Genomic DNA, 24449 nt, shown 5'->3' on the forward strand with positions numbered 1-24449 from the left:
TGCGAGACAGAAACCAAAGCACTTCTTCAGCTATGTCGATGACACTTCTGTCATATGCAGACATGGCAAACAAATGCTAGCATCCGAACACCAAATTTACAATGGAAATGGAGGAAAATGGCTGACTCCCCATCCTTGATATTTTAATTAAGAGGAAGGCAGATGGTTCACTAGGCCATGCAGTACATAGGAAGAAGACACACAGACCTATCTACACCTTCGTGCAACAAGCTGCCACCAACCAGTACAAAGACAAACAGTACCGACCATCCTGGTACATAGGGTGCATGCCATCTGTGACAAAGAAAGCCTACCATCCGAGCATTAACACCTGAGGGAAGTCTTTCACCAAAATGGCTACAGTCAAACACAGATCAACAGAGCACTTCAACGGAGGAAGGAATCAGTGAGAACCCCAGAAAAAGATGATGAAGAAGAAGGAGACCGTCTCGCATTCCTTCCGTACACGGTTCCGCTCCCGGTCAAAATAGCATGACATTTGGACAAATACAATATCAAAAGCATTCTCTGACCACCATCAAAGACCAGGGAGCTCCTAGGTTCTACTAAAGATCCGCTGAACCTTAACACACCAGGAGTATATATAACATACCATGCGAATGCGGAAAACAATATAATGGGCAAACACAGCGCTGTATATCTAAATGCTGCGGAGATCATATCAGATGTGTGCGACCAGGTCACACAGAAAAATCAGCCACAGCAGAACACACCTTTAACTTCGAAAACACGAAAGTACTGTGCTGAACATCTGGCTTCTGGGAAAGCATTATCAAACAATCCTTAGAAATAAGGATTCACGACAATCTGGTCAACAGATATGATAGATAGCAAATCAGCGCACCATGGAACCCTGCGATAGTGGCAATCCATCGGGAGCACGACCGTCAACGCCCTCTGCTGAGGACACAGACATAATGCTTACACCGATAACCGAATGTGGCCACCATCCCAACCACTGTAGCCACCCGAGGTCTAGTGGAGGGGGTTGCTAGCACATATAAATAGCCCACTCCCCACGAATCTCGACACTACGCCAGAAGATGGGTAACATGACTTCCTGAAACATCGCATGATATCAATACTACCATGTGGCTGGAGATCTGACAAACCTTCGTCAGCATTAAATTTAGTACACTATGGTGATAGTTAATCAAACTAATATGGAATTTCACAGACTATCAGCATAATGTACTAAATTTAATGCTGTTTACAAAAATTCTTGCTATCACGTTTTCTCTTTGCAAGCAGTTTGGGATAAGCAATGTTCCATTACACTGTAAATTTATGCCATACATACTGGATAAACCCATTGTCTTTACACAGAGCAAACAATTCCAGTAATGCAGCTTGTTTTTCATTAAATACTTCACCGAAAAGAAATAGTATGACAAACACAATACTTATCTGATAACATACTGCATACAGTTGATTGCTTTACCTCTTACATCTTACATCTTTTCTATTATAGAACTCTGACAGACAAATAAATTGATAGCTGCTGCAAGGAAGTCATCTTTGGTACATTTGTTCCAAGAACGAATTTGAGGCATTCATTATTTACATGTACAATAAAATTACCGTGGGTTACAGTTAATAAACTTATGTTTCCTACAAGTTTCATTCAAATACCATTACATACAACCGAACAATATACCTACAGTCAATTGAAATGCTATAAACATTCTGGAGGAGTGCTAATATCATCGGTTTTAAGGTTTCTTCATTTATGATCACTGAAATATACTGCACCCAATGCATTTCATGATATTCATACAGTACTTCATGCACAATACATCACTGATGTGAAAACTTACATCACGCTCAATGCCATCCTCCTGTTTCAGTTCTAAGTCTTGCTTTATATGGAGACTTGGTATTCCAATCTTTAGCGTACCTTCAAGAAACTGAAAAAAGAAAGAATGGCATATTCAAAGCTTCTGTCCCTTGCACTTGATTGATGGTCACACATCATGTGGGGCTAAAAACCTATTGGTCACATATATTCACTTACTAGCATTAGGTAACAAGAAACTGTGTCATGTTAAATTAGATTTACTTTCATTCCAATTGATCCATACACTTGAAATCAAGACTGTGTTTAATTTGGAGACAAATTATTTCATCCTTGCCAAGTAGCTACTCCTATTACACACACACACACACACACACACACACACACACACACACACAATATTATTTTTCTCAACTAAAATTTTGCTCATTTTGCAAGGGAGACATGTTGACATGTTATTGTGGGTAGTTGGCTCAAAGAAAATTGCACAAATGCAATACCATTTCATTCCATGGAAAAAATTACACATGCCAGTACCACTGTCATCCCATTTCGTTCATTATTTAAACATTTAAATAGTGTGCCACCATTGTAATTTGATTTGAGGCAACTCTGCCAGGGATGGTCCCAGTCACCAGCATTGACGCAAGGCACTGAGCATGTCAGGATTTGCGTAAGCAGGCAGTCATTTCTGGGTATCATTAAGCAAATCATACTATGTGACAAATCTTAGAATTTCTACTGTTTTACTGCAACATTTATTCATTATTGTGAGGAACTGAATAAATTTATCTGCACAGAAATGCACTGTATTTGCTAATGAATGGAAGCTGTTGATTACTCACAGTGTTTATGTAGGTGCCAACATGAATTACTATTACGATATTTGCAGTTGCATGACTGAGAAACTCCAGTAACATTACTAAACTGAACTGTGTGCTGTATGAATGAAGCCAAATAGAGAACCTTTTGCGCTTGAAGTGTGCACGAGTAGGAAAAACCGGTCAATTGCCTGCAAAATGCTTGGTGAAGTGTGATGTGGTCAATGGCTTCAAGCTTGTAATACAATTCTATTGAGCTCTCCACTCTTTCCTAAGTCAAAGTTCAACTGCAAGCTCTCTTATTACATGTAAAATACTGGTTCAGATGCTAACTCCTTTATAAAGTAAAACATACAATTTTACAAAAGTTAGTTTTATGTAACCTAAGCTTTCTGTTATAGTATTTGATTAGCTTTAAATTCCATTCCTCTACCCTGCTATTTAACTTATTTTTACTGTGTAATGCAAATATTCACTTTTTGTTTCCTTTTTAGATATTGGACCTGATATTACTAATATTTATTGGAAGTCAGAACTATGACTTGTTCAAATGGAATTCACATTGAATCACTTTACACATCACAATAGCATTTCTTGATTTTTATTTTGGAATTTAAGTTATTTCAATCAATATATTATAAATAGAATCTGCAAGAAAATAGAACTGGCCATTTATGAGAAACTCCAAATATCATTTGGGCATTTGAATGTATCCATTACAATCGGCTGACAGCAGAACTTTCAATTACATGAAACGTAATTTGGTTCATATGACATTATAATTATGACATAGGGGTCTTTTGACACCATGGAATAATGTCACAAACCACCACAATAAGGAAACTACTGTTGACAGTAGTGTGGGGTGAGTCATGGCACCATGTAGATGACTGCATCAAGTACATGTCTTGACAGCAACAAGTTTGAAGAAGGTACTTTGGTTTTGCCCAGTGTAAATGTGGAAACACTGATGAAGCAAGCTAGTTAAAATGCTTCTCACTACTATTTTGCACATGGAAGTCACATAAGTTCTTTTTATTTATAAAGTTAAAAAACACCTCAGACAGAAAATGAAGTTATACATCTGCAACCCTGGAGGAAAATATGACCACCCAAGTTAAGCTGGTACAACTTTTTCATGGGCCATCCCCTCTCCAACCCCTAAGTGTATATTGGTAACACCTGTTGCAGGCTGTAATGGGAAGTTATGATGGCTGAAAAGCCGATTTATGTAGCCAATGACATATTTTTATTTCAATGGAGAGACAAACACAGTGTTTAATCTAACAACTACTTTGACATATTAGATGTTAGAGTGGGATCAAAGTGAATGTTCAGGGAAAAAGGCTGTTTGCAGTGGCCAAACAAAAAAACATGTAACACTTAATGTAAAACTGGGTTTTCATGAATTATTTTTGCACTCTTCTTTCCAATATTGATTTGTATCCAGCAGGACTGTGGACAAAAACAGGAAATAAGGGGAAAGTGTCAGTTTTGAGGCTAACCTAAACCTCAGGGAAGGCTATATATCACGTCTGCCACAACATAGATCCATCTCTGAGAGAAAGCTGTTAATAGTATTTGAAGAGAGGCAGTGAAACACTGCTCTACACCCCAATACAAGAACCTCTTGTAAGCAGCGGAAGAACACGAAGATACGACCATGCAGACAATACCACTCACCAAGACCAGGATTGTATATCAGATAAAATTAATAAAATTTCAAAATCAAAGTTGCACATGTGTTCTGTATACACACATATATAATTGTATTTCATTAACAGAATTGTCAACATGTATCAAAAGCATGCTGTGGAGTAAAGGCCATCCACAAAATGATTAGTTTGTTTGTTAATGGCAGGACAGATGGTTAACAGCTGTGCATTGTCTATGATGTAATATCCTCCCATTGGCTGCCAACAAACTGGTCCTGATGCCTCACTGCAGCATCCAACCAAGCAGTAAGGGGTTGCGCTTCACTGTGAAATTCAGTGTCAGAAGAGTGAGACTCAGACACACAGCAGCCTTGTGTAGTGATACACACCACTATGAAGAAATGTGGTGACACATACCACTGTGGAGAAGTTGATGCATATCCCTACATCATCTTTCCAACAAATGATACTAGCAACTCTTGAGTTATTTATATAACAAGATTAGAAAAATAAAATAATGTTTTTAGTATAAAAGTACAGGGAGTAAGACGCATGTCAACATCTTGTGTTCGCCAAAGTTCCATCTGAGATGTGGTATTCCAAAGGTGAGTTTGAGTAATTACTGGAATTTCTGATCCACCTGTTACGGAAACTTTTTGTTTATAAATGCCCAAAAATGATTCAGCATTTTTCTGCCATCATCAGTGACTACTTTTATTCAGCTACATGTTTCAAGATCTCATAATTTATGTCTTTTCACTATTACCTAATTTTTCTATTTTTCTAGTTTATGTATGATACTCTATTTTTCTACGTACTGACAGATTATCATCCGCAACTAAATTAAGTTCCTGTGAGTTAGGTTGGCTAATCACCACATCCCTACCTATGAAGCAATTTTGTTGCACCACAAAATTTCATGTCCACTTTGTAGAACTCCACTAACAAGCTGTAATTCTTTTCCTTACTGAGAACAATGTTTATATTCCTGTGTCAATCACTATTTATGATCACTTGGGTTTGACACTAAGTAGGAACTTCTCTCTCTCCTCTGCCTGTGCCACAGTGAAGGCTCCAATAAGAATATTTTTTGATTTTATGATGATCTCAGCTCCCTATTTTCTGACCTGTGTTATTCAGTGGAAGATGATAGGGTACCTCTGCAAAGCCCATGAGGGCACTATGGTCAAGAAGGAACTAAACAAGTAGCAGGTTATATGCAGAACACATTTTTTAGATTATAAAACCACCCCTAAAGACAATAAGCAGGTAAATGCTGATCTAATTGTGGGTCACTTAATTTTGGTACTCAGGAAAATACATCTCAAATTTCACAAAAACTAATGCAAACCCAATGTAAAAGGGAAGCTTTCAACAACTTGGAGGTAGTTGTGTGATTGGATTGAAGAGTTCCTAGATAGCAGAACGCATCACGTCATTCTCAACGGAGAGAAGTCTTCCAAAGTAAGAGCGATTTCAGGTGTGCCACAGGGGAGTGTTTTAGGACTGTTGCTATTCACAATATACATAAATGACCTTGTGGATAACATGGGAAGATCACTGAGGCTTTTTGTGGATGATGCTGTAGTATATCGAGAGGTTGTAACAATGGAAAATTGTACTGAAATGCAAGAGGATCTGCAACGAATTGATGCATGGTGCAGGGAATGGCAACTGAATCTCAATGTAGACAAGTGAAATGTGCTGCCAATACATAGAAGATCCTTTATCATTTAGCTACAATATAGCAGGTCAGCAACTGGAAGCAGTTAATTACATAAATTATCTGGTAGTAGGCATTAGGAGTGATTTAAAATGGAATGACCAGATAAAATTGATCGCCGGTAAAGCAGATGCCAGACAGATTCATTGGAAGAATCCTAAGGAAATGCAGTCCAAAAACAAAGTAAGTAGGTTACAACACACTTGTTCGCCCACTGCTTGAATACTGCTCAGCAGTGTGGGATCCGTACCAGATAGGGTTGATAGATAGAAGAGATAGAGAAGTTCCAACGGAGAGCAGCACGCTTCATTACAGGATCATTTAGTAATCGCGCAAGCGTTACAGAGATGACAGATAAACTTCAGTGGAAGACTCTGCAAGAGAGATGCTCAGTAGCTCGGTATGGGCTTTTGTTGATGTTTCAAGAACATATCTTCAGGAGGAGTCAAACAGTAAGTTGCTTCCTCCTACGTATATCTCATGAAGAGACCATGAGGATAATATTAGAGAGATTAGAGCCCACACCGAGGCGTACCGACAATCTTTCTTTCCACGAACAATACGAGACTGGAATAGAAGGGAGAACTGATAGTGGTACTCATAGTACCCTCCGCCACACACTATCAGGTGGATTGCGGAGTATGGATGTAGAAGTAGTTATTAACATCTTAGTGCTCTATTAGGCATTGTCTTACTGGATGTGGTATGCCACTGGCTTCCTCCAACTTCTGAACTCACTGACATAGTAAGTTACATAAAGACCTAGAGCTTCACACTGGAATGGAAACTCATTTTCCACATAGAAAAAGTGACAGATGATGCTTGGGACTGAACCCAAAACACTTGAATTTGCAGCCTCACACCCATTCAAGAAGCAATCCTCTTACTCTTAGGAAAGTATGTAAGCATTCAAGACAAGATCCAGAGTTTCATTAACTAACAGTGGCATTATACACACTATACTGGAAGGAAAACTAGAAATGATTAGCTACAAAATCTGATATTCCATACAGAGGACCCATTAGAAAGATGCACCACAGAATGCAGGCAGTAATAGCTTTATCATCATGAAAAACCAGTACTGTAAAATGAAATAAATCTGCATTTATCTCATTGCATGTTACTGAAATTTGAAATCTGCATAAAGATAAGTATCAAATGTGAGGGAAAAATAATTTTAAAGTGTCAAATGTGATGTGGGAAAAAAAAGAACATTTGAGTTCCAACACCCATCCATCATAGTAGATTAATGCTTAAGATATGGTCTGGTAAATATTGTATACAATCTAATTTCTCTATCATACTGTAGTGACAGTATATATATATATATATATACTTCTCAGCTACATAACTGAAGATGCATGCCTTTAGATAGGGAGAAAGATGTGGAGGAAAATTACATCAAAGTACAACATGACATGAGGTTGAACAAATATAAACATGAGCCATGTCATTTTATCAGGAGCTGTCCATCTATTTCCTTGAAATTTAGAGAATCCATGGGAAACATAGATCTAAATTTCCAGAGGACAATCTGAACACATTCATCTCAAAATCACATCCTGTGACATTAGCACAGCTGTGAGAACAAAAATTCCTGTGAAAATCTACAAAACATGTTTTCCAAAACATTAGCCTGTGCAACTGTTTAGAAAACACACACAACAGAAAAATATTTATTCTGTTAGCAATAAACATGCCCAAAATAATAAATTCTCTAAATACAGAGATTGGAACATGAGCACTGGACTACTGAACCATCACAGACTGCTACTGTTAAAAACAAATTCTGAAAGATAGGAACATACTTCTGCCTAACAAATCTGGTAAGGTGATCAAACATGATGCAACAGCCAATACACCCAGTATGGGGAATGTTGTGGAATACGGTGAGGACCTGCATATGTTAACAACATTACATAGTTACATGACAGCAGAGATCTGTACAGGAAATTCAAATGAAGCTAAATCCCCTGAATCCCCATGGCCAACCAGAAGTTGAACATATGAGAACCACCAAGACAGCCTATATAAGAAACCTTCCATTAATTTATAAGCAAGATCATATCTTGCAAAACATGAAACAAAAAACGAAAACCCCACAACTTCTGAACAAAAATGTTAGAAAAGGGATCAAAGACAACTCTACAAAGGCCAGCTGACAATGATGCACGTGGTAGCAAAACGGATGACAGTACCAGAAAAGACATAATTACAATGCTTTGCCTTAGAAAGTTTCTCCACTAAAGAACATAAAAATGCATTTCACATTTTTGGCTCCAGCATGGATACTAAAATGACATACATAATTGACTAAGGTGGGGACAGGAGGGAGAAGGAAAAACTAAACTTTTTCTACACAGTAGACCACTAGACCTGAAGTGGCAGCTATCAGATTAAATAAAACAAGTGGATCTTGCAGAACAACCTCTGGCAATTGAAGTGTTACTTTATGGAACAGTGGCTTTTCGTGGGAATATAAAAATGCACAGGTCATTTCAGTTTGTAAGAAGAGGCACAGGAAACATGTTCGGAGCTAAAGACCTGAACAGCAGATAATTTTGTTCTCCTATATGATTTTGGAAAGAAAACAGTTCTGCAAGAATAAAAATGGATCCTACAGTCATTGATCAATTAAAATCATTTGCTCTATTCACTCACAATTCTGCTGCAATGCAGTCAGCCAATACAATTTTGGATACCAGATAAATTATGCTGATCAGAAACATTCACAATTTGATCCTATGACTGCCTAATATTAGAGAATTGTCTATGAAACAACAGACGTAAAAATTTATTTTGGCTGCACTGATGAGTTAAACCTGGATTTCTTGCATTTTATGGGCTGTCACCTTTACCATTATGGACACATCCCTGCAATAATAAGAACTTGACTGAAAATGGTATCTTGCAAATCATCCTCTTCAATTTCCTTCAGATTTAGAGTATTTGGAGTTTAGTGCTGGAACATCAGTTTTCTAAACCAGCACTATGCAGTTACCAAAGAACTACAAAAATTTGACTTTGATGATCAGTAGATTTCTGAGAACTGTCAACTAAAAAATATTTCCTAATTATTAACACAATTGTTGGTAATTGAGACTATAGCACAAAAGTGCCTTAATGAAAAAGCTGCTGGCTCGAATCTTCTAGTCGGAACTACTAATTTTTCAAAACTTCCATGTCTACTAACAACTCGCAAATTTAACACATACTGAATTGTAATGGTTTAGTAAAAATTACATTTTTTTCAACATTCGACATATTAAAACAAAAATTTTGATACATTTCTGCGAGATTTCTTTATTTTCAATTTGGTGCTATCCATTTTTGTACCAAATTGTTATTTTTCAACAATACTTGCATTTTTATGTAACACACTTAAAAATAATTTTAATAAAGTTGAGTCAATATGATATAAAATTAACATTCGTTTTACATATGGAATGTAAATAAAACTAAAAGAACCGGTAGCAATTAGTGTTATCTGAACCACCATATTTATGATTTTTATACTGTTATTCTATGCATTCAGCTACAGACAACTACATAACAAATTTTTTATACTTACCAGCACTCACAAATCACCTAACTGCCAAAGGCATTTCTTGTTTCTACTTCTATGGAGAACTGTGTCATACTGCTTTACAAAATTATTGGCTGGTCGCTGACCTTAAAATCCTGAACCTAAGATGAAAATCTCTGAGGACACGCAAGTGACATCCCCTTGGCAGCCCTGGAGGCATGCTTGGTTAGGGTAATTGTTCAAGTAACTGATCCTGAAACCAGGAGTTACAGCCTCAAATCTGAGACATACCAACAGTTTTCATCTGTGGGTTTGTATGTGTACCAAAGCAATCCCACAGAATTGTTATTTGTGTTCATACAGATAACAAAGTAATTCTACAAATATATATGCTAAGACTATTTCTTCTGCTTCAAGACAGCACTTTAAACAATAGTGCACAGCCCCCACCCCAAATGAACCATGGACACTGCCAAGGTAGGGTAGCTGGCATGTCAACGATACTGAAAACAGTTAGGTGCAAACACGAATAAGTATTATCCGAGGAGAAATCAAGCTAACACATGGTTCCTCAAGAGAGGCAAAAGCCTTTTCAGCAGTTGCAGGAGCAATGGTCTGTATGATCAACTGACATGGCCTTGTAGCATTAACCAACTTCCTGTGCCAATACTGCAAGTGGATGAAAGCAAAGGGAAACTGCAGCTATGTTTATTTTTTTCTTCTCAAGAGCATGCAGCTCTACTGTACAAAATTATCTTAGGCAAAATATTCTGGAGGTACAATAATCCCACATTCAGATCTACAGGTAGAGGCTACTAAGTAGGATGTTATCAGAAAAAGCAGGACAGGCACTCTATATGTCTTAGTGTGGAGTATTACATACCTTAGTAGGGTAAGTATATATCACTAGGGGTTAAGATAGATACTGCCTACAGGAGAATTAGAGAGACCTTTAGAGAAAAGAGAAGCACTTGGATGAATATCAAGAGCTCACACAGAAAACCAGTTCTAAGCAACGAAGTGGAAGCAGAAATGTGGAAGGATTATATAGTGTGTCTATAGAAGGGCGATGTACTGGAGGGCAATATACGGAAATAAAGCAGGATGTAGATGAAGATTAAGATGAAATGGGAGAAATGATACTGTGTGACAAGTTTGACAAAGCCATGAAAGACCCGAGTCGAAACAAGGCCCTGCAAATATACAACATTCCATTAGAACTACTGATAGCCTTCGAAGAGCCAGACCTGACAGAACTCTACCATGTGGTGAGTAGGATGTAAGAGATAGGTGAAATACCCTCAGACTTCAAGAAGAATATAATAATTCCAATCCCAAAGAAAGAAGGTGTTGACAGACGTGAAAATTTGTTTGGTAAGTCATGGCTGCAAAATACTAACACGAATACATAACACATGAATGGAAAAACCGGTAGAAACTGACCCTGGGAAAAATCAATTGGGATTCCATAGAAATGTTTGAAAACATGAGGCAATACTGACCCTATAACCTGTCTTAGAACACAGATTTAGGAAAGGCAAACCTATATTTCTAGCATTTGTAGACTTAGAGAAACCTTTTGACAATGTTGACTTGAATACTCTCTATCAAATTCTGAAGGTTGCAGAGGTCAAACACAGGGAACAAAAGGCTATTTACAATTTGTACAGTAACCAGATGGCAGTTATAAGAGTCGAAGGGCATGAAAGGTAAAGAGCGGTTTGGAAGGGTGTGAGACAGGGTTGTAGCCTATCCCTGATGGTATTGAATCTGTATACTGAGCAAGCAGTTCAGAAAACAAAAGAAAAATTTGAAGCAGAAATTGAAATCCATGGAGAAGAAATAAAAACTTTGAGGTTCGCCGATGACATTTTAATTCTGTCAGACAGTGAAGTACCTGGAAGAACAGTTGAACAGAAGGAACAGTGTATTGAAAGGAGAATATAATATGAACATCAACAAAAGCAAAATAAGGATAATGGAATGTAGTCGAATTAAATCACTGATGCTGAGGGATTAAGATTAGGAAATGAGACACAAAGTAGTACGTGAGTTTTCCTATTTGGGGAGCAAAATAACTGATGATGGTCAAAGTAGACAGGATATAAAATGTAGGGGGGCAATGGCAAGTAATGCTTTTCTTGAGAAGACAAATTTGTTAACATTGAGTATATATTTCAATGTCAGGAAGTCTTTTCTGAAAGTATTTGTATGGAGTGCAGTCTTGTATGGGACGACACGGACGACAAACAGTTTAAACAAGAAGAGAATAGAAGCAAACATCAAACAATGGAAAATCCAGGATGGAATGTAACAATACCAGAGAAGGAAAGTTGCTACTCACCATACAGCAGAGATGCTGAGTCGCGATAGGCACAATAAAAAGATTCACACAATTAAGGCTTTCGGCCATTGAGGCCTTTGTCAGCAGTAGACACGTGTACCCTCACACGCACGCTCGCACACTCACACGATCGCTGTCTCATAGAGCTGAGACCACAGCTTGGCAGTGTGGTCTCAGATCTCTGCACGTGTGTGTGTGTGTGTGTGTGTGTGTGTGTGTGTGTGTGTGTGTGTGTGTGTGTGTGTGTGTGTGTGTGTGTGTGTGCGTGCGTGCTCAAGAGAATAGAAGCTTTTGAAATGTGGTGCTGCTGAAGATTAGATGGGTAGATCATGTAACTAATGAGGAGGTACTGAATAGAATTGGGGAGATGATGAATTTCTGGCACAACTTGACTAGAAGAAGGGATCGGTTGGTAAGACATGTTCTGAGGCATCAATGGATCCCCAATTTAGTATAGGAGGGCAGTGTGGAGGGTAAAAGTCAAAGAGGGAGACCAAGAGATGAATACACAAAGCGGATTCAGAAGGACGTAGACTGCAGTACATACTTCGAGATGAAGAAACTTGAACAGGATAGGGTAGTATGGAGAGTTGCACGAAACCAGTCTCTGGACTGAAAACAACAACAGCCTAGGAAGGTTAGAGACTTTAAATAGGAAAAATGGATAGGTTGTATTCAGTTGTAGTACGAACTGAAGTGCAGTGGCAGAAAGGACAGGACTTCTGGTCAGGCCAGTACAGGATTATCAACAAAAAATCAAATACGGGTCATGCAGGGAGAGCCCTAGTAATGAGCAAGAAAATAGGCACATGAGTAAGCTATTGTCAACAGCAATGTCACTGAATTACCATAGCTGAAATAGGCATGAAGAAAATACAACAGTGGTAGATATATGTATGGCAACCAGACCAGCAGAAGAATGGAATAGGAAAAAGTTTGATGAGTAATTATTCAATAGCTAAGGAAGATGACAGCCAATTCTAGAAGGTAATGAAATTCAATAGTAGGAGCAGGATGTAAAATAGTTAAGAGAACATCCAATGGCACAAATGACTGAAAGGGGGAAGCCACCTGGTAGAATTTTGCACATTGCATGAATTAGTCACTGCAAACACTTTTTTCAAGTATCGTGAAAGAAGCTTGTGTATGTGGAATAACATGGAGAAATGAAAAGGTTTCAGATTATGTAATGTCAAAAACAAAGATTTCGAAACAGGAATGTAAACTACAAAACATTTCCAGTGCTAGATGTGGACTCTGGCTGGAGTTGTTTTTATTAACTGCAGAGTAATGTTGAAGAAATGGTAAAAGTAGAATTTAAGTACATGGGATTTGGATAAACTTGCATGAACCGAAACTCATTGATGGTTTGAAAATGAGCATTAGGCAACAAGTGATAAATAGAGGGTAAGTATACAGTGGGTGATGAATAGGCAGCTTTGAGATGAAACAGTGAAGGCAGGAGGAAACATAGGTAAAAAGTAAGGCCTAGTAGGAATACCTTCACAACTCATGAGATACTGAATTTAATTGATGAGAATAGAAAATACAAGCATGCAGCTATTTAAGCAGACAAAAGGGAATACAGACATTACTGGAATGATGTTGACAGAACATGCAATATGGCTAAACAAGAGTGGTTGTAAGGCAAAGGTGAACAAACTTGCTCAAGAAAGGGGAAAGAAAGCAGTTGTAGACAAGACTGGAAATATCATAATATGACCATAGTTTGATACAGCACTGAAAGAGCGAAGTAGTAACAAGGCCATTGCAGTTGATGACATTCCCTCAGAATTATTGGGATACATGGGAAAGCCATCCATGACAAAATTATTCCACTTTTGTGCAAGATATGAGATAGTTGATGGACAGTCATACATCAACCAGAATGTAATAATTCAAATTTGAAGAAAGGCGGATGCTAACAGGTGTGAATATAATCATATTAATATGACATGCTTGCAAGAATGGAAAAGCTTTTACAGGGTTAACCTTGCATAAGATCACTTTGGGTACCAGAAACATTTAACAAGGCAATACTGATACTATGGCTTACCTTAGAAGATGAGTTAAATGGAAACAAAATTGTGTTTACAGCTTTTGCAGATTTACTGAAATGCTTTTGAGAATGTGGAGTTGACTGCACTCTTTGGAATTTGGGCAGCAGCAGAATAAATAGACAGGAAGCAAAAATTTGTTTGCAACTTTCACAGAAACCAAGCACCAGTTGTAAGACTTTAAAGACATGAAAGGGAAGCATTGAGTAGGAAATGAGACAGGCTTGTAGCCTACATCTGATATGCACTCTGTACGTCGAAGACACGAAGGAAATTTGGAAGAAAGTAAAGCAAACTGTGTGTTTACAAATGACAATGTAATTCTATCAAACAAAACAGGCATCTTCAAACTGTCAATGAAGGGATGTGTGGGAGGTAAGACTCTGAAGAGTAAAATTGGATATCATCACTAAAGGACATTGTGTGACAAACATCAATAAAAGCAATGGAATCGAGCTGAAATAAATCAGGCAATGTTGAGTTTCGACTAGAAAATGAGACAGTAAAAGTAGTAGACAACTTTTGCTATTTGGGCATCAAAGTAACTGACAATGGCCGAAGTAAGAAAGAAATAAAGTGAAGACTAGCAATATCAATGAACATGTGCCTAATAAAGAGGACTGTTCACATATAATATAAATTTAAGTGTTAGGAAGTTTTTCTGAAGATATTTGCAGTGCAGCCCTGTATGGAAGGCAAACATAAATGATAGGCAATTCAGACAAGATGAGAATGGAAGCATCTGAAATGTGCTACAGAAGAATGCTGAAGATTTGATGGGTAAACGAAACAACAAATGAGGGAGTAACATAGGGACCAATTTCACTACCACAAGGAACCTGTTAATAGCACAAATTCTGAGGCTTTTAGGGATAGTGAAGTTGGTAATGGAGGGATATGTGAGGGTAAAAAGTGTAGAGGGACCCTATGGCTTGAAGACAAGAAGCAAGTTCAAATGGATGTAGGAGTTGACAGTCATCAGGGATAGAGGTTTGTGGAGGGTAGTCTAGCATGGGCAAGTGCATCAAGCCAATCTATATTATATTCACCAAAATTGAGTCATAACATAACACTGCTTAATTTCATACAGTCACACAAATTCTAGAATTACCTGTTGGTTCACTTGCTCATCCATTTAAAAAATCTGCCAGGAGTTCTTTTAAGAAGACAATTTTAGATATATTACAAAAAATTATCACATATTTTAAGTCTATGACATTTCTGAAGAATAAATGACTCATTCTTTTCAGAGTGGCCTTCTCAGTGACAGCAAGGTGCATTTCAATGGTAGTGATCTAGAAGTTATACAAATGATCAGTGACCAGAAATCTGAAAATTTATTAGCATCTTGCACTTCATTTTCCTATGCTGCTACTTTGAATCATATTTCCTACTCCCATAATCTTTATTTACTTAGCGGTAACTATTTTATACGGAATGTGCTTCATCATATAAAAAAACGATAGTGCAGTGAAATCAGTGTGTACAACCAGAATCTATAATATTGAATTCAATAATACCCACACCATACAACTAATTGTGACATGGATTTTCTATTAGCCAATCACACAGTTTTATTTTGAAATTTTAAAATGATGTGGATGAAGCAGGGAGGGAATAATAAATAAAACTTTTGAGGTCATTCACTATGTGAGAGTTTCCTGTTCTTGCTAGCCCATGCCTTGGGATGTGGATGTTTGCAGTACTTACAGTATCTTGTTTGTAAACTGCATCCTGGCAACACATTCCTTACCATTCTTCCTGATGCCAACAGCAGATCATAGAGATATCAAAAACTATTAGTATTCTAAGCCTGGTAAACAAATACAGGCACCACTATATGTTTTGCCTAGCATATTCCACAGATTTTTTTATGCCACTGATATCAGCAGAATAAATATGTATCTGACAAAGGAACCAAAATATGACACACAGAGTGTGTTACAACCAAACACTATTCTCAGTTTACACATAAGGTACAACAATCTTGAGGGCTTTTCTTCCAGATTTGGTTGTTGTGTTTTTCCCAGTTCACTTTCCCAACAACATGAAATTTGGCACGTTTGCTTTCTATACTGACTCACAGACATGTACAATGAAAGAGTGTTAAAAATTGAGATTCTGGACAAAGCCCTTCTGAAATAGAAAACACACACACACACACACACACACACACACACACACACACACACACACACACACACACACACACACACACACACACAGGAAATGATTGTTGTCTTTTGTGGCAGGGTAGGTTGAAGATGAGCAACGATTCCATCTTTGGGAGCACATTAAAAAAAAAAACGCACACACATAACAAGCATTTCTAAATTGTGCAAATGGAAACTCTTTGTACAACATATCAGTCATCCCCATAAGCCTCAATGTTCACTAGTCTGTATGCTCCACCCCACCTATTCCCTACCCTGCTCTCATTCTACCACTGCACACACCTATCCCACAACTCCACCCCCCCCCCCCCCCCCATGCCCCACATTGCCTCCCAAACTGCACCTAGCAGCCCTATTCTGTCCCCCCATGTCCTTGACCAATACCACAGGCAGCACAGCATCACCTCCACCCCTACCCTGCTATCCCTCACTTCCCACCCCACAGCACCTCTTTACCTCTCACAACAGATTTCTACTCACATTAGATGTGTTCATGGCCTAGTGTTGTTCTGTATTTCATATGAATTACTTTGTCCAAAAGCTTAAATATTTAGCAGTCAATTCATTCTACCTACCTGCAACCTAATGTCTCCTCAATGTGTTGACTTGGAACACATGCTTTGTATATCATTACTCTATCCTGACATTTCCCACGTTTGATTTTAATTTCTCTGTTCTTTGGAAAACACAACTGAGGCAACTGAGTTTTGCTTGCCACCATTGGACCAGTTCAGATACAACCTCACATGAAAAGCCTGAACAGCAATTGCTCAGTTACACAGCTTTGAGCTAATGGAAAAACCGATACATTTACAATGCAGATGTAACACATGATATGAAGGTGCAATATAGTCCTCACTTCCGTAGTTGTTCCAAAAAGAAGTGATAAGATTGGTACAGCAAAGGCATGTGTACTATATCTACAACTACTTGCCTTTACCAACTGCTGACATTTTGATATCAATGCACGAACTACAATACCACTAGAAGAATGAACAACCTGAATATGAGCACGACACTACACACACCAAGTTCATAGAAAGACAGGTAAGTGAGAAATTCTAAGCACAAAGGTTTTCTTCTTTTGGGGGGGGGGGGGGGGGGGGAGGAAGGTCCTACTTGATGCAGACTTTGGCAGCTGACACTAACAAAAACCTGACAAGGCTACTTTTATAACATGACATTGTCTAGCACGAGTGTACATTTGTGTTTTCACTGCTTCTGGAGAAACGGAAATACGGAAGCGTCCGATCCCACCCGTCTGCTTTGACCCATGACGTCACAAATATGGCGGAAACAAAAACAAACACACACACTTTCCACAAGAAGACTAATGACACTAACGGGACACGCGCGGGAAATGGGGTGTTTTGGGTGGGGGGCAAACTAAATATAAACAAATTTAGACGCCTTGCGTAGCTACAACGTGTAAGTGAAGACAGCCATGCGTGAATACCCACCCACCTCCCCAGGGGTCGTAACCCCTGCAACCCATAGAAGATAAAGATGCTTCAGTAGCTGATTAGTGTTTTTTGTCTTTAAAAAAAAAATCTCACGGGATAGAACGAACAGATCAGAAAAATAAATATAATAAACTAAAACAGAAATTCGAGGAAACAGATAATTAAAATAAGTAATAAGTGTTTTTAAATTTAAAAAAAAAAAAAAAAAAAAAAAAAAAAAAAAAAAAAAAAAAAAAAATCACACGAGACAGAACGAACAGATCAGAAAAGTAAATAAAATAAGATAAAACAGAACCGGAGACAGCCACACTCAAACCAATCTCCGCACCGTCACGAGTCAAAGCCTACGCGTGGGATCGGACGCTTCTGTCGACCCGGAGAAACTCTCAAGATGAACGATTCAGAGCAAATGACATCTTTAAAGTGTCACAGGAGAGTTTTGATCTAACTACATAAAACAAATTACAGCGCTTTGATGAAGAATGAAATGAAGGATATATTTTCAAAACAAGCTCTATGAGTGAATTTTCCATAAAATGTTGATGGCCACGCACTGGGAAATTGAAAAACCTGCTAATCTCAGAAAACCTGAATCAAGGAGTGAGCTCTAACAGTAACTTCAGCATGTTTTAATTTGCCTGAACCTGACAGTGACATTCTGCTATAATTACTTCTTTTATGATCACCAAACCTGTAAGCATATGTTGTATGTTACAGACGTGTCGTACTTGAGCACGCACAGTTTAACTCTGTAATTATATTAACATTTAAGTAATTTATTTGATACTAAATATTTAGAGTGGTAATGTGAAGATCTACTGGTTAAAGAGTACTGCAAACATTCCAACATTCTGCAGTTAAAACTGTAACACTCCATTTTTTCCTTTTAGTATCAGCATTACCACCATTTCCTTTTTAGGGTTGTACATTACACTACCAACTGCTCTTTCATTTAATAGTATTTAAGCTCCTCAAAGGATTTCAACAACTACTCTTGGTCCCCTACCATTTCCCTATATTTAATAGATTCTGAATACCTACTGACAAAGCAAAAACAGATCAAGATCGGTAATATTGCTAACAATAACTTTGAGGGTATAAAACCAATTAGATGAACAATAGCAAAAATTATACACTAGGAAAGAAATATTGTAGGTCATGACTTTAGATTTCTCCATCAGGCACCATGACGAATAGACTGCCAAATATTGTCTTCGCAATAAATCCCTCTTGTCTGAGAAAGCAAATCTGGTGAACTTAAAAATTGACCACAAATATAGCATATGATTAATTCGTCCAGCAAACCATACAACTGATCTACAGTAGTAGCTAAATCATCTGCACTCTATCAAGTGGAGTCCACTCGTATATTACATTATCATATCCATTAATAATGCCTCTTTCTAAAAAAGGAAGAGATCTAGACATTAACAACACACCGAACTAAGTCTCAAAGCAGAAAATTAATTGGTAACAAGTGATTGCTAACGTCACAACTCAAGAACATTTGACAATTTCCTAGTAGACAGCAAACATGTGACCATGGACTATTGGGATGCCAACATCACACTAACAATAAGCTGCAGAAATTTTTAAACATATTAAATATTAGAGAGCAGCATCATATACTACAAGACACCAATCCATTGCAAATATGTTGCACAGCCAACAGTCACAACTTCGTGTGGTCAAGAAGCAAAACCAACAGCCAATACCAAATTTTTCATCTGACAAACAGGACATGTAATCTGTTTGTTTACACACCACACTGCACAAAGAAATTAATGAAACAATTGTAAAAAATACAAGAAACTATTTACCAAGGATTCTGGTTCAGCATGTATTTCATTCTTCTCTTTTTTCACCCAACTAGTTCCCTTGCAGTCCATGATTACCCTCCTAAGCCACTGAAAAACAAGAAAGCCAAAATGATATGTTTACATTGTTGTTATTCGACATAGTGCACAGGCAGTATTTACTGGCTGCAGCAAATGAGTCGATGCATATAAAAAATATAAAAATGGCTGAGGGGCAAAGAACCTGACAAAATGAACTGATTTACAACTTGCTGGTTATGAGGACTCTGAAGCCTGTGTCAGTAATGGAAAACAAAACTCAATTTGAGAGAAAACAAAAACCCCCACACAATGGAAACAAATGACTTTCAGTTACTGCTGTTACTCAGTAGCATTTGCTTGTGGTAATCGGTCTTATTCTGAATATGGTAGCTGACTTATCTTTCTTTTTCCACATAAATTTCTAACTGTCATGTGAAGCAACTAAGATAAAGTGAATTTACCAGACAAATCTATTTACTGTAGACAATTTTACACATGAAGAATAAAAGATTAAAATGAGTCTCGAGCTATATCGAAGACTGTCAATGTATCCTGCAAATTCCTTAATATATAGAGGAATGTAAGAGGTCTATAATTATGTTCTTAGCAACGTATGCAAGAACAGAAAAAAATTATTTCTCAATCATACTGGCTGCATTTTCAATCAATCTATAAACCCATATTTGCTCATACTATTCAGAAAAGGAGGACATGAAAATCGACCCATACAGACAGAACTTTCTTTTTTTTCAGTCAGTTTAGTATGTATTTTTAACAACTGTTTCCTTATACAGTCATCTATATTCAACGTTATCAACTCAATATAGAGCAATGCTGCAATCTTTACACAGTCACTAAAAAACTCACACTGCTGCCTGCACATTGCATAGAAAAATAAATGATTCTTGACTGTCAAGATTTAACACCGATTAAATTCCTCTAACAAGACTTAGTGAAATTACTTTCTCATAAGCATACCCATGACAATGTTCTGTGGTTTTCGGATGCTTTTGTCGATGGCAATTACACAAACCCATTATGCCCTACAGAGTCAATTACATTTCCCATATCCTTCCATAGATTGAAACGTGCACATTACTAAAAGATTAAAATGAGTCTCGAGCTATATCGAAGACTGTCAATGTATCCTGCAAATTCCTTAATATATAGAGGAATGTAAGAGGTCTATAATTATGTTCTTAGCAACGTATGCAAGAACAGAAAAAAATTATTTCTCAATCATACTGGCTGCATTTTCAATCAATCTATAAACCCATATTTGCTCATACTATTCAGAAAAGGAGGACATGAAAATCGACCCATACAGACAGAACTTTCTTTTTTTTCAGTCAGTTTAGTATGTATTTTTAACAACTGTTTCCTTATACAGTCATCTATATTCAACGTTATCAACTCAATATAGAGCAATGCTGCAATCTTTACACAGTCACTAAAAAACTCACACTGCTGCCTGCACATTGCATAGAAAAATAAATGATTCTTGACTGTCAAGATTTAACACCGATTAAATTCCTCTAACAAGACTTAGTGAAATTACTTTCTCATAAGCATACCCATGACAATGTTCTGTGGTTTTCGGATGCTTTTGTCGATGGCAATTACACAAACCCATTATGCCCTACAGAGTCAATTACATTTCCCATATCCTTCCATAGATTGAAACGTGCACATTACTACAAACAGCAGTTAACACAATTTACTAAACTATGGAGCACATAGGCACATTGAAAATCCATGGAAAACGCAACACTATGAATTCCCTCTACAGCATTCTCTTTGATACCAACATAACCAATCCCTGATACTCTGTATTAACGTGTGCTAACGAATCTGCTGTATCGGCAGTACAACTGTTTGCGCTACAACCCGGGAGAACTACAGATTAGATTACAGTGAACTCTTACTGTCCATATTCCTTCCTTCACAAATATTGTTACCGAACTTCGCATGCACAACACAATATAACAATATGAATGCAGCGTGTGTGTGAACAGCATATAGACACTTTTCCGGTAATTACAGACAACACATAAAATATCTGGCGGTTCTTTTGCTAAATCACGGGAAACATTTAGCAATTGTATCGGACAGAACGAAAACAACAAGCACATTACATACCCACGCGTCGATCTGGTATTCTTCGTAATTGCCGAACAGCACAGGTACGTAATGTGCGCTAATATGTTTGTCTAAACCATAGTCACCACCTGCTCGGAATGCGGAAACACAAGCTCACTGAAAATAAGTGTTTGGTTCTGATACACATAAACTGAAATAATTACTTACGAAATTCTAAGGCTATCTCAAATCATAACCAGAAGCGCCAAGGATGATACAAGAATTAAATGTGGAACAAACTTATCGTTCAAATGTGCCCAATAAATGAGATTAAACTAATATAATAATTGTACGAACAGTTACTATAGCACCATTACAAGGCATTAGCAAACTACTTCATTCGAGGCAGTTAGCTGTAATGATAATAAAAATTAAGTATTGACTTAATACCACACTCAATAGGTGTCTTTCCGTGATTTCCTGTCTCCACCATCAAATCACTTACATATTACACAGAAAACGCAACACAATACCGTACAAACGCATGACACGAACCACTAAACTCTACAGTCATCTGCTGCTGTGGTCAAAGTCAATCAATGCGGAAGAAGGAACCTACCACGGAGGTCGTTCTAACATTCTTGGAAACAGAGCTGCATATGTGTTAGGAAAAAAATTAAAGTCGTTTGTTGGTTAATTTGGGGGAGGGGACCAAACAGTGAGGTCATCGGTCCCGTTGCTGAAGGAAGTCGGCCGTGCCTTTTCAAAAGAACTGTCCTGGCATTTGCGTGAAGCGATTTAGGGAAGTCACTGAAAACCCAATCAGGAAGCCTGGACTCGGGTTTGAACCGTGGTCCTCCGGAATGCGAGTTCATTGTGCTATAACTGCGCCACCTCGCTGTTTCATGAAAGTCGTACGGGAAACTATGTGCTTTTATTAATTTTTTCATAGTTGCAAGTATGGTTTCGAAATCTACAAATAATTCTACAGTATTTATGGATACTATGGTCGCACAAATTAAAAAAAGAAAACATTGTTCACCCAATCGGCTATATAACAAAGCTTCAACTAAAACAATATTGCGAAAAATATATGCTGTTCTTATTAAATTTTAAAAATAATACTACTAACGAAAACAGAGACTCTCATGGATTGAAGTGTAATGGGGATTGTATGATTTGTCAGCTTAATACTGTCTTAAGGAACCATCAACCAGATTTTAAACAAATTTAAATAAAGCAATGCTTTATACAACTTCAGCATTCAGAGAATCCCTCATCCCTAACTTCAGAGCATATCAACATGAACAAAAGTGCATGTCTGAGAGTTTTCTTAAGTTAATAGTGCTGTACGTGAAATAGTTTGTAGTAAATCTTCGTTTATGATTTAAGCCCAGTGCACATGTGCAACTAATATGACACCCCAGATGATGGAATATTGGAATGACACCACAGTTAAATGAGTAAAGACACAGTTCTCAGTTACATGACAAAAATTAAGCAACATTTATCTTGCGACATAAGGTTCAACTCCTTTCTACTTTGTGACTTCACTTACCATTCCCACCAGTAAATTGCGTCATTTGGCTGCGTCCTTTTGACTGAATTTCAAAGCACCATCGCTGTAATACGGTTTCCCTTTCATAAAATTGTCTTGTGTGTGATGCGCATTCTGGAGTACCAAAAACGTTTAAGGACCTGTTGTTAGCAGCATTATTACAGATCCTTAGCTGTAGGGAACGTTCTTTTTCTGGAAGTACAAGAACCATCACAAAAAATACAGAACTTTAGACATAAAGGTTGCTTAAATTATAGATGGCTGAGCCTGAAAATAATGGCAGTGAGATTTCTGGGGAAAATTTAAGAGTATATCGAAAGAATAGGCTAACGAGAAATTCGTTGCAATAGACAAATAACTCAAAGCCACCATGATGGCAATTGAAGCTGCATGTGAGAATGTTTTGCTTCAACGAAAATTTCCAAATCATACTGTACTCATTGGGGGAACTTTAGTAATTCAACAGTCAATTGGGAAAATTACAGTTTTGTTAGTGATGGGTGTGGCAAGACACCCTATGAGACATCACTAAATGGCTTCTCTGAAAACTACCTAGAACAGACAGTTAGGAACCTCTCTCATGATGAAAATATATTGTTTCTAATGGCAACAACAAACAGACGTGACCTCTTTGAGTTCCAGTGATCCATGTTGTGACACTATCACACGACACGGAATGCGTCAATTTTGTAAGCTTTGGCCAGAATTTATGGTAATACACAAAACAAAACAAAAACAATAAACAGTAACTTAGGTCCCACTACAAAAAATACATTTTAGAGATAGACATAGATTAAAAAATAAAAACAGTAAACAGTAACTTAACTCCCACTACAAAAAATACATTTTAGAGACAGATAAAGATTACAAAATAATAAGAGTTACAGAGAAATAGATATTACAAAATATACATTTGCAATACAAATATTCGGTATTACAAATACAAATTTGGGCATACATTTGCAATTTACAGCACAAGAAATGTTAAACATAGTAGTTCAATGACTCTCCTATTGAAACTTCCTGGTAGATTAAAACTGTGTGCCCAACTGAGACTCAAACTCGGGACCTTTGCCTTTCGCAGGCAAGTGCTCTGCCATCTGAGCTACCGAAGCACGACTCACGCCCGGTACTCACAGCTTTACTTCTGCCAGTACCTCGTCTCCTACCTTCCAAACTTTACAGAAGCTCTCCTGCGAACCTTCCAGAACTAGCACTCCTGAAAGAAAGGATATTGCGGAGACATGGCTTAGCCACAGCCCGGGGGATGTTTCCAGAATGAGATTTTCACTCTGCAGCGGAGTGTGCGTTGATATGATACTTTCATATCAGCGCACACTCTGCTGCAGAGTGAAAATCTCATTCTGGACTCTTCTATTGTATAAAATGATCCTT

At 37.6% G+C, this 24449-nt stretch overlaps 1 protein-coding gene across 1 annotated transcript in view; it reads right to left on the reverse strand.

Moving 5' to 3' along the window:
* Window positions 1-22023, reverse strand: part of LOC124720165 (zinc finger protein 431-like) — a 111257-nt gene extending 89234 nt beyond the window's left edge. Inside the window, exons 1-4 of the mRNA XM_047245481.1 lie at window positions 22002-22023; window positions 21557-21645; window positions 19400-19486; window positions 1839-1928 (exon numbers count right to left, since the gene is read on the reverse strand). Coding sequence (XP_047101437.1) covers window positions 1839-1928; window positions 19400-19468 — 159 coding nt within the window. The 5' untranslated portion in view covers window positions 19469-19486; window positions 21557-21645; window positions 22002-22023. The remainder of the gene's footprint in view (window positions 1-1838; window positions 1929-19399; window positions 19487-21556; window positions 21646-22001) is intronic.
* Window positions 22024-24449: the final 2426 nt, after the last annotated feature.

Source organism: Schistocerca piceifrons, chromosome 11, assembly GCF_021461385.2.
Source record: "Schistocerca piceifrons isolate TAMUIC-IGC-003096 chromosome 11, iqSchPice1.1, whole genome shotgun sequence".
Lineage (NCBI taxonomy): Eukaryota > Metazoa > Arthropoda > Insecta > Orthoptera > Acrididae > Schistocerca > Schistocerca piceifrons.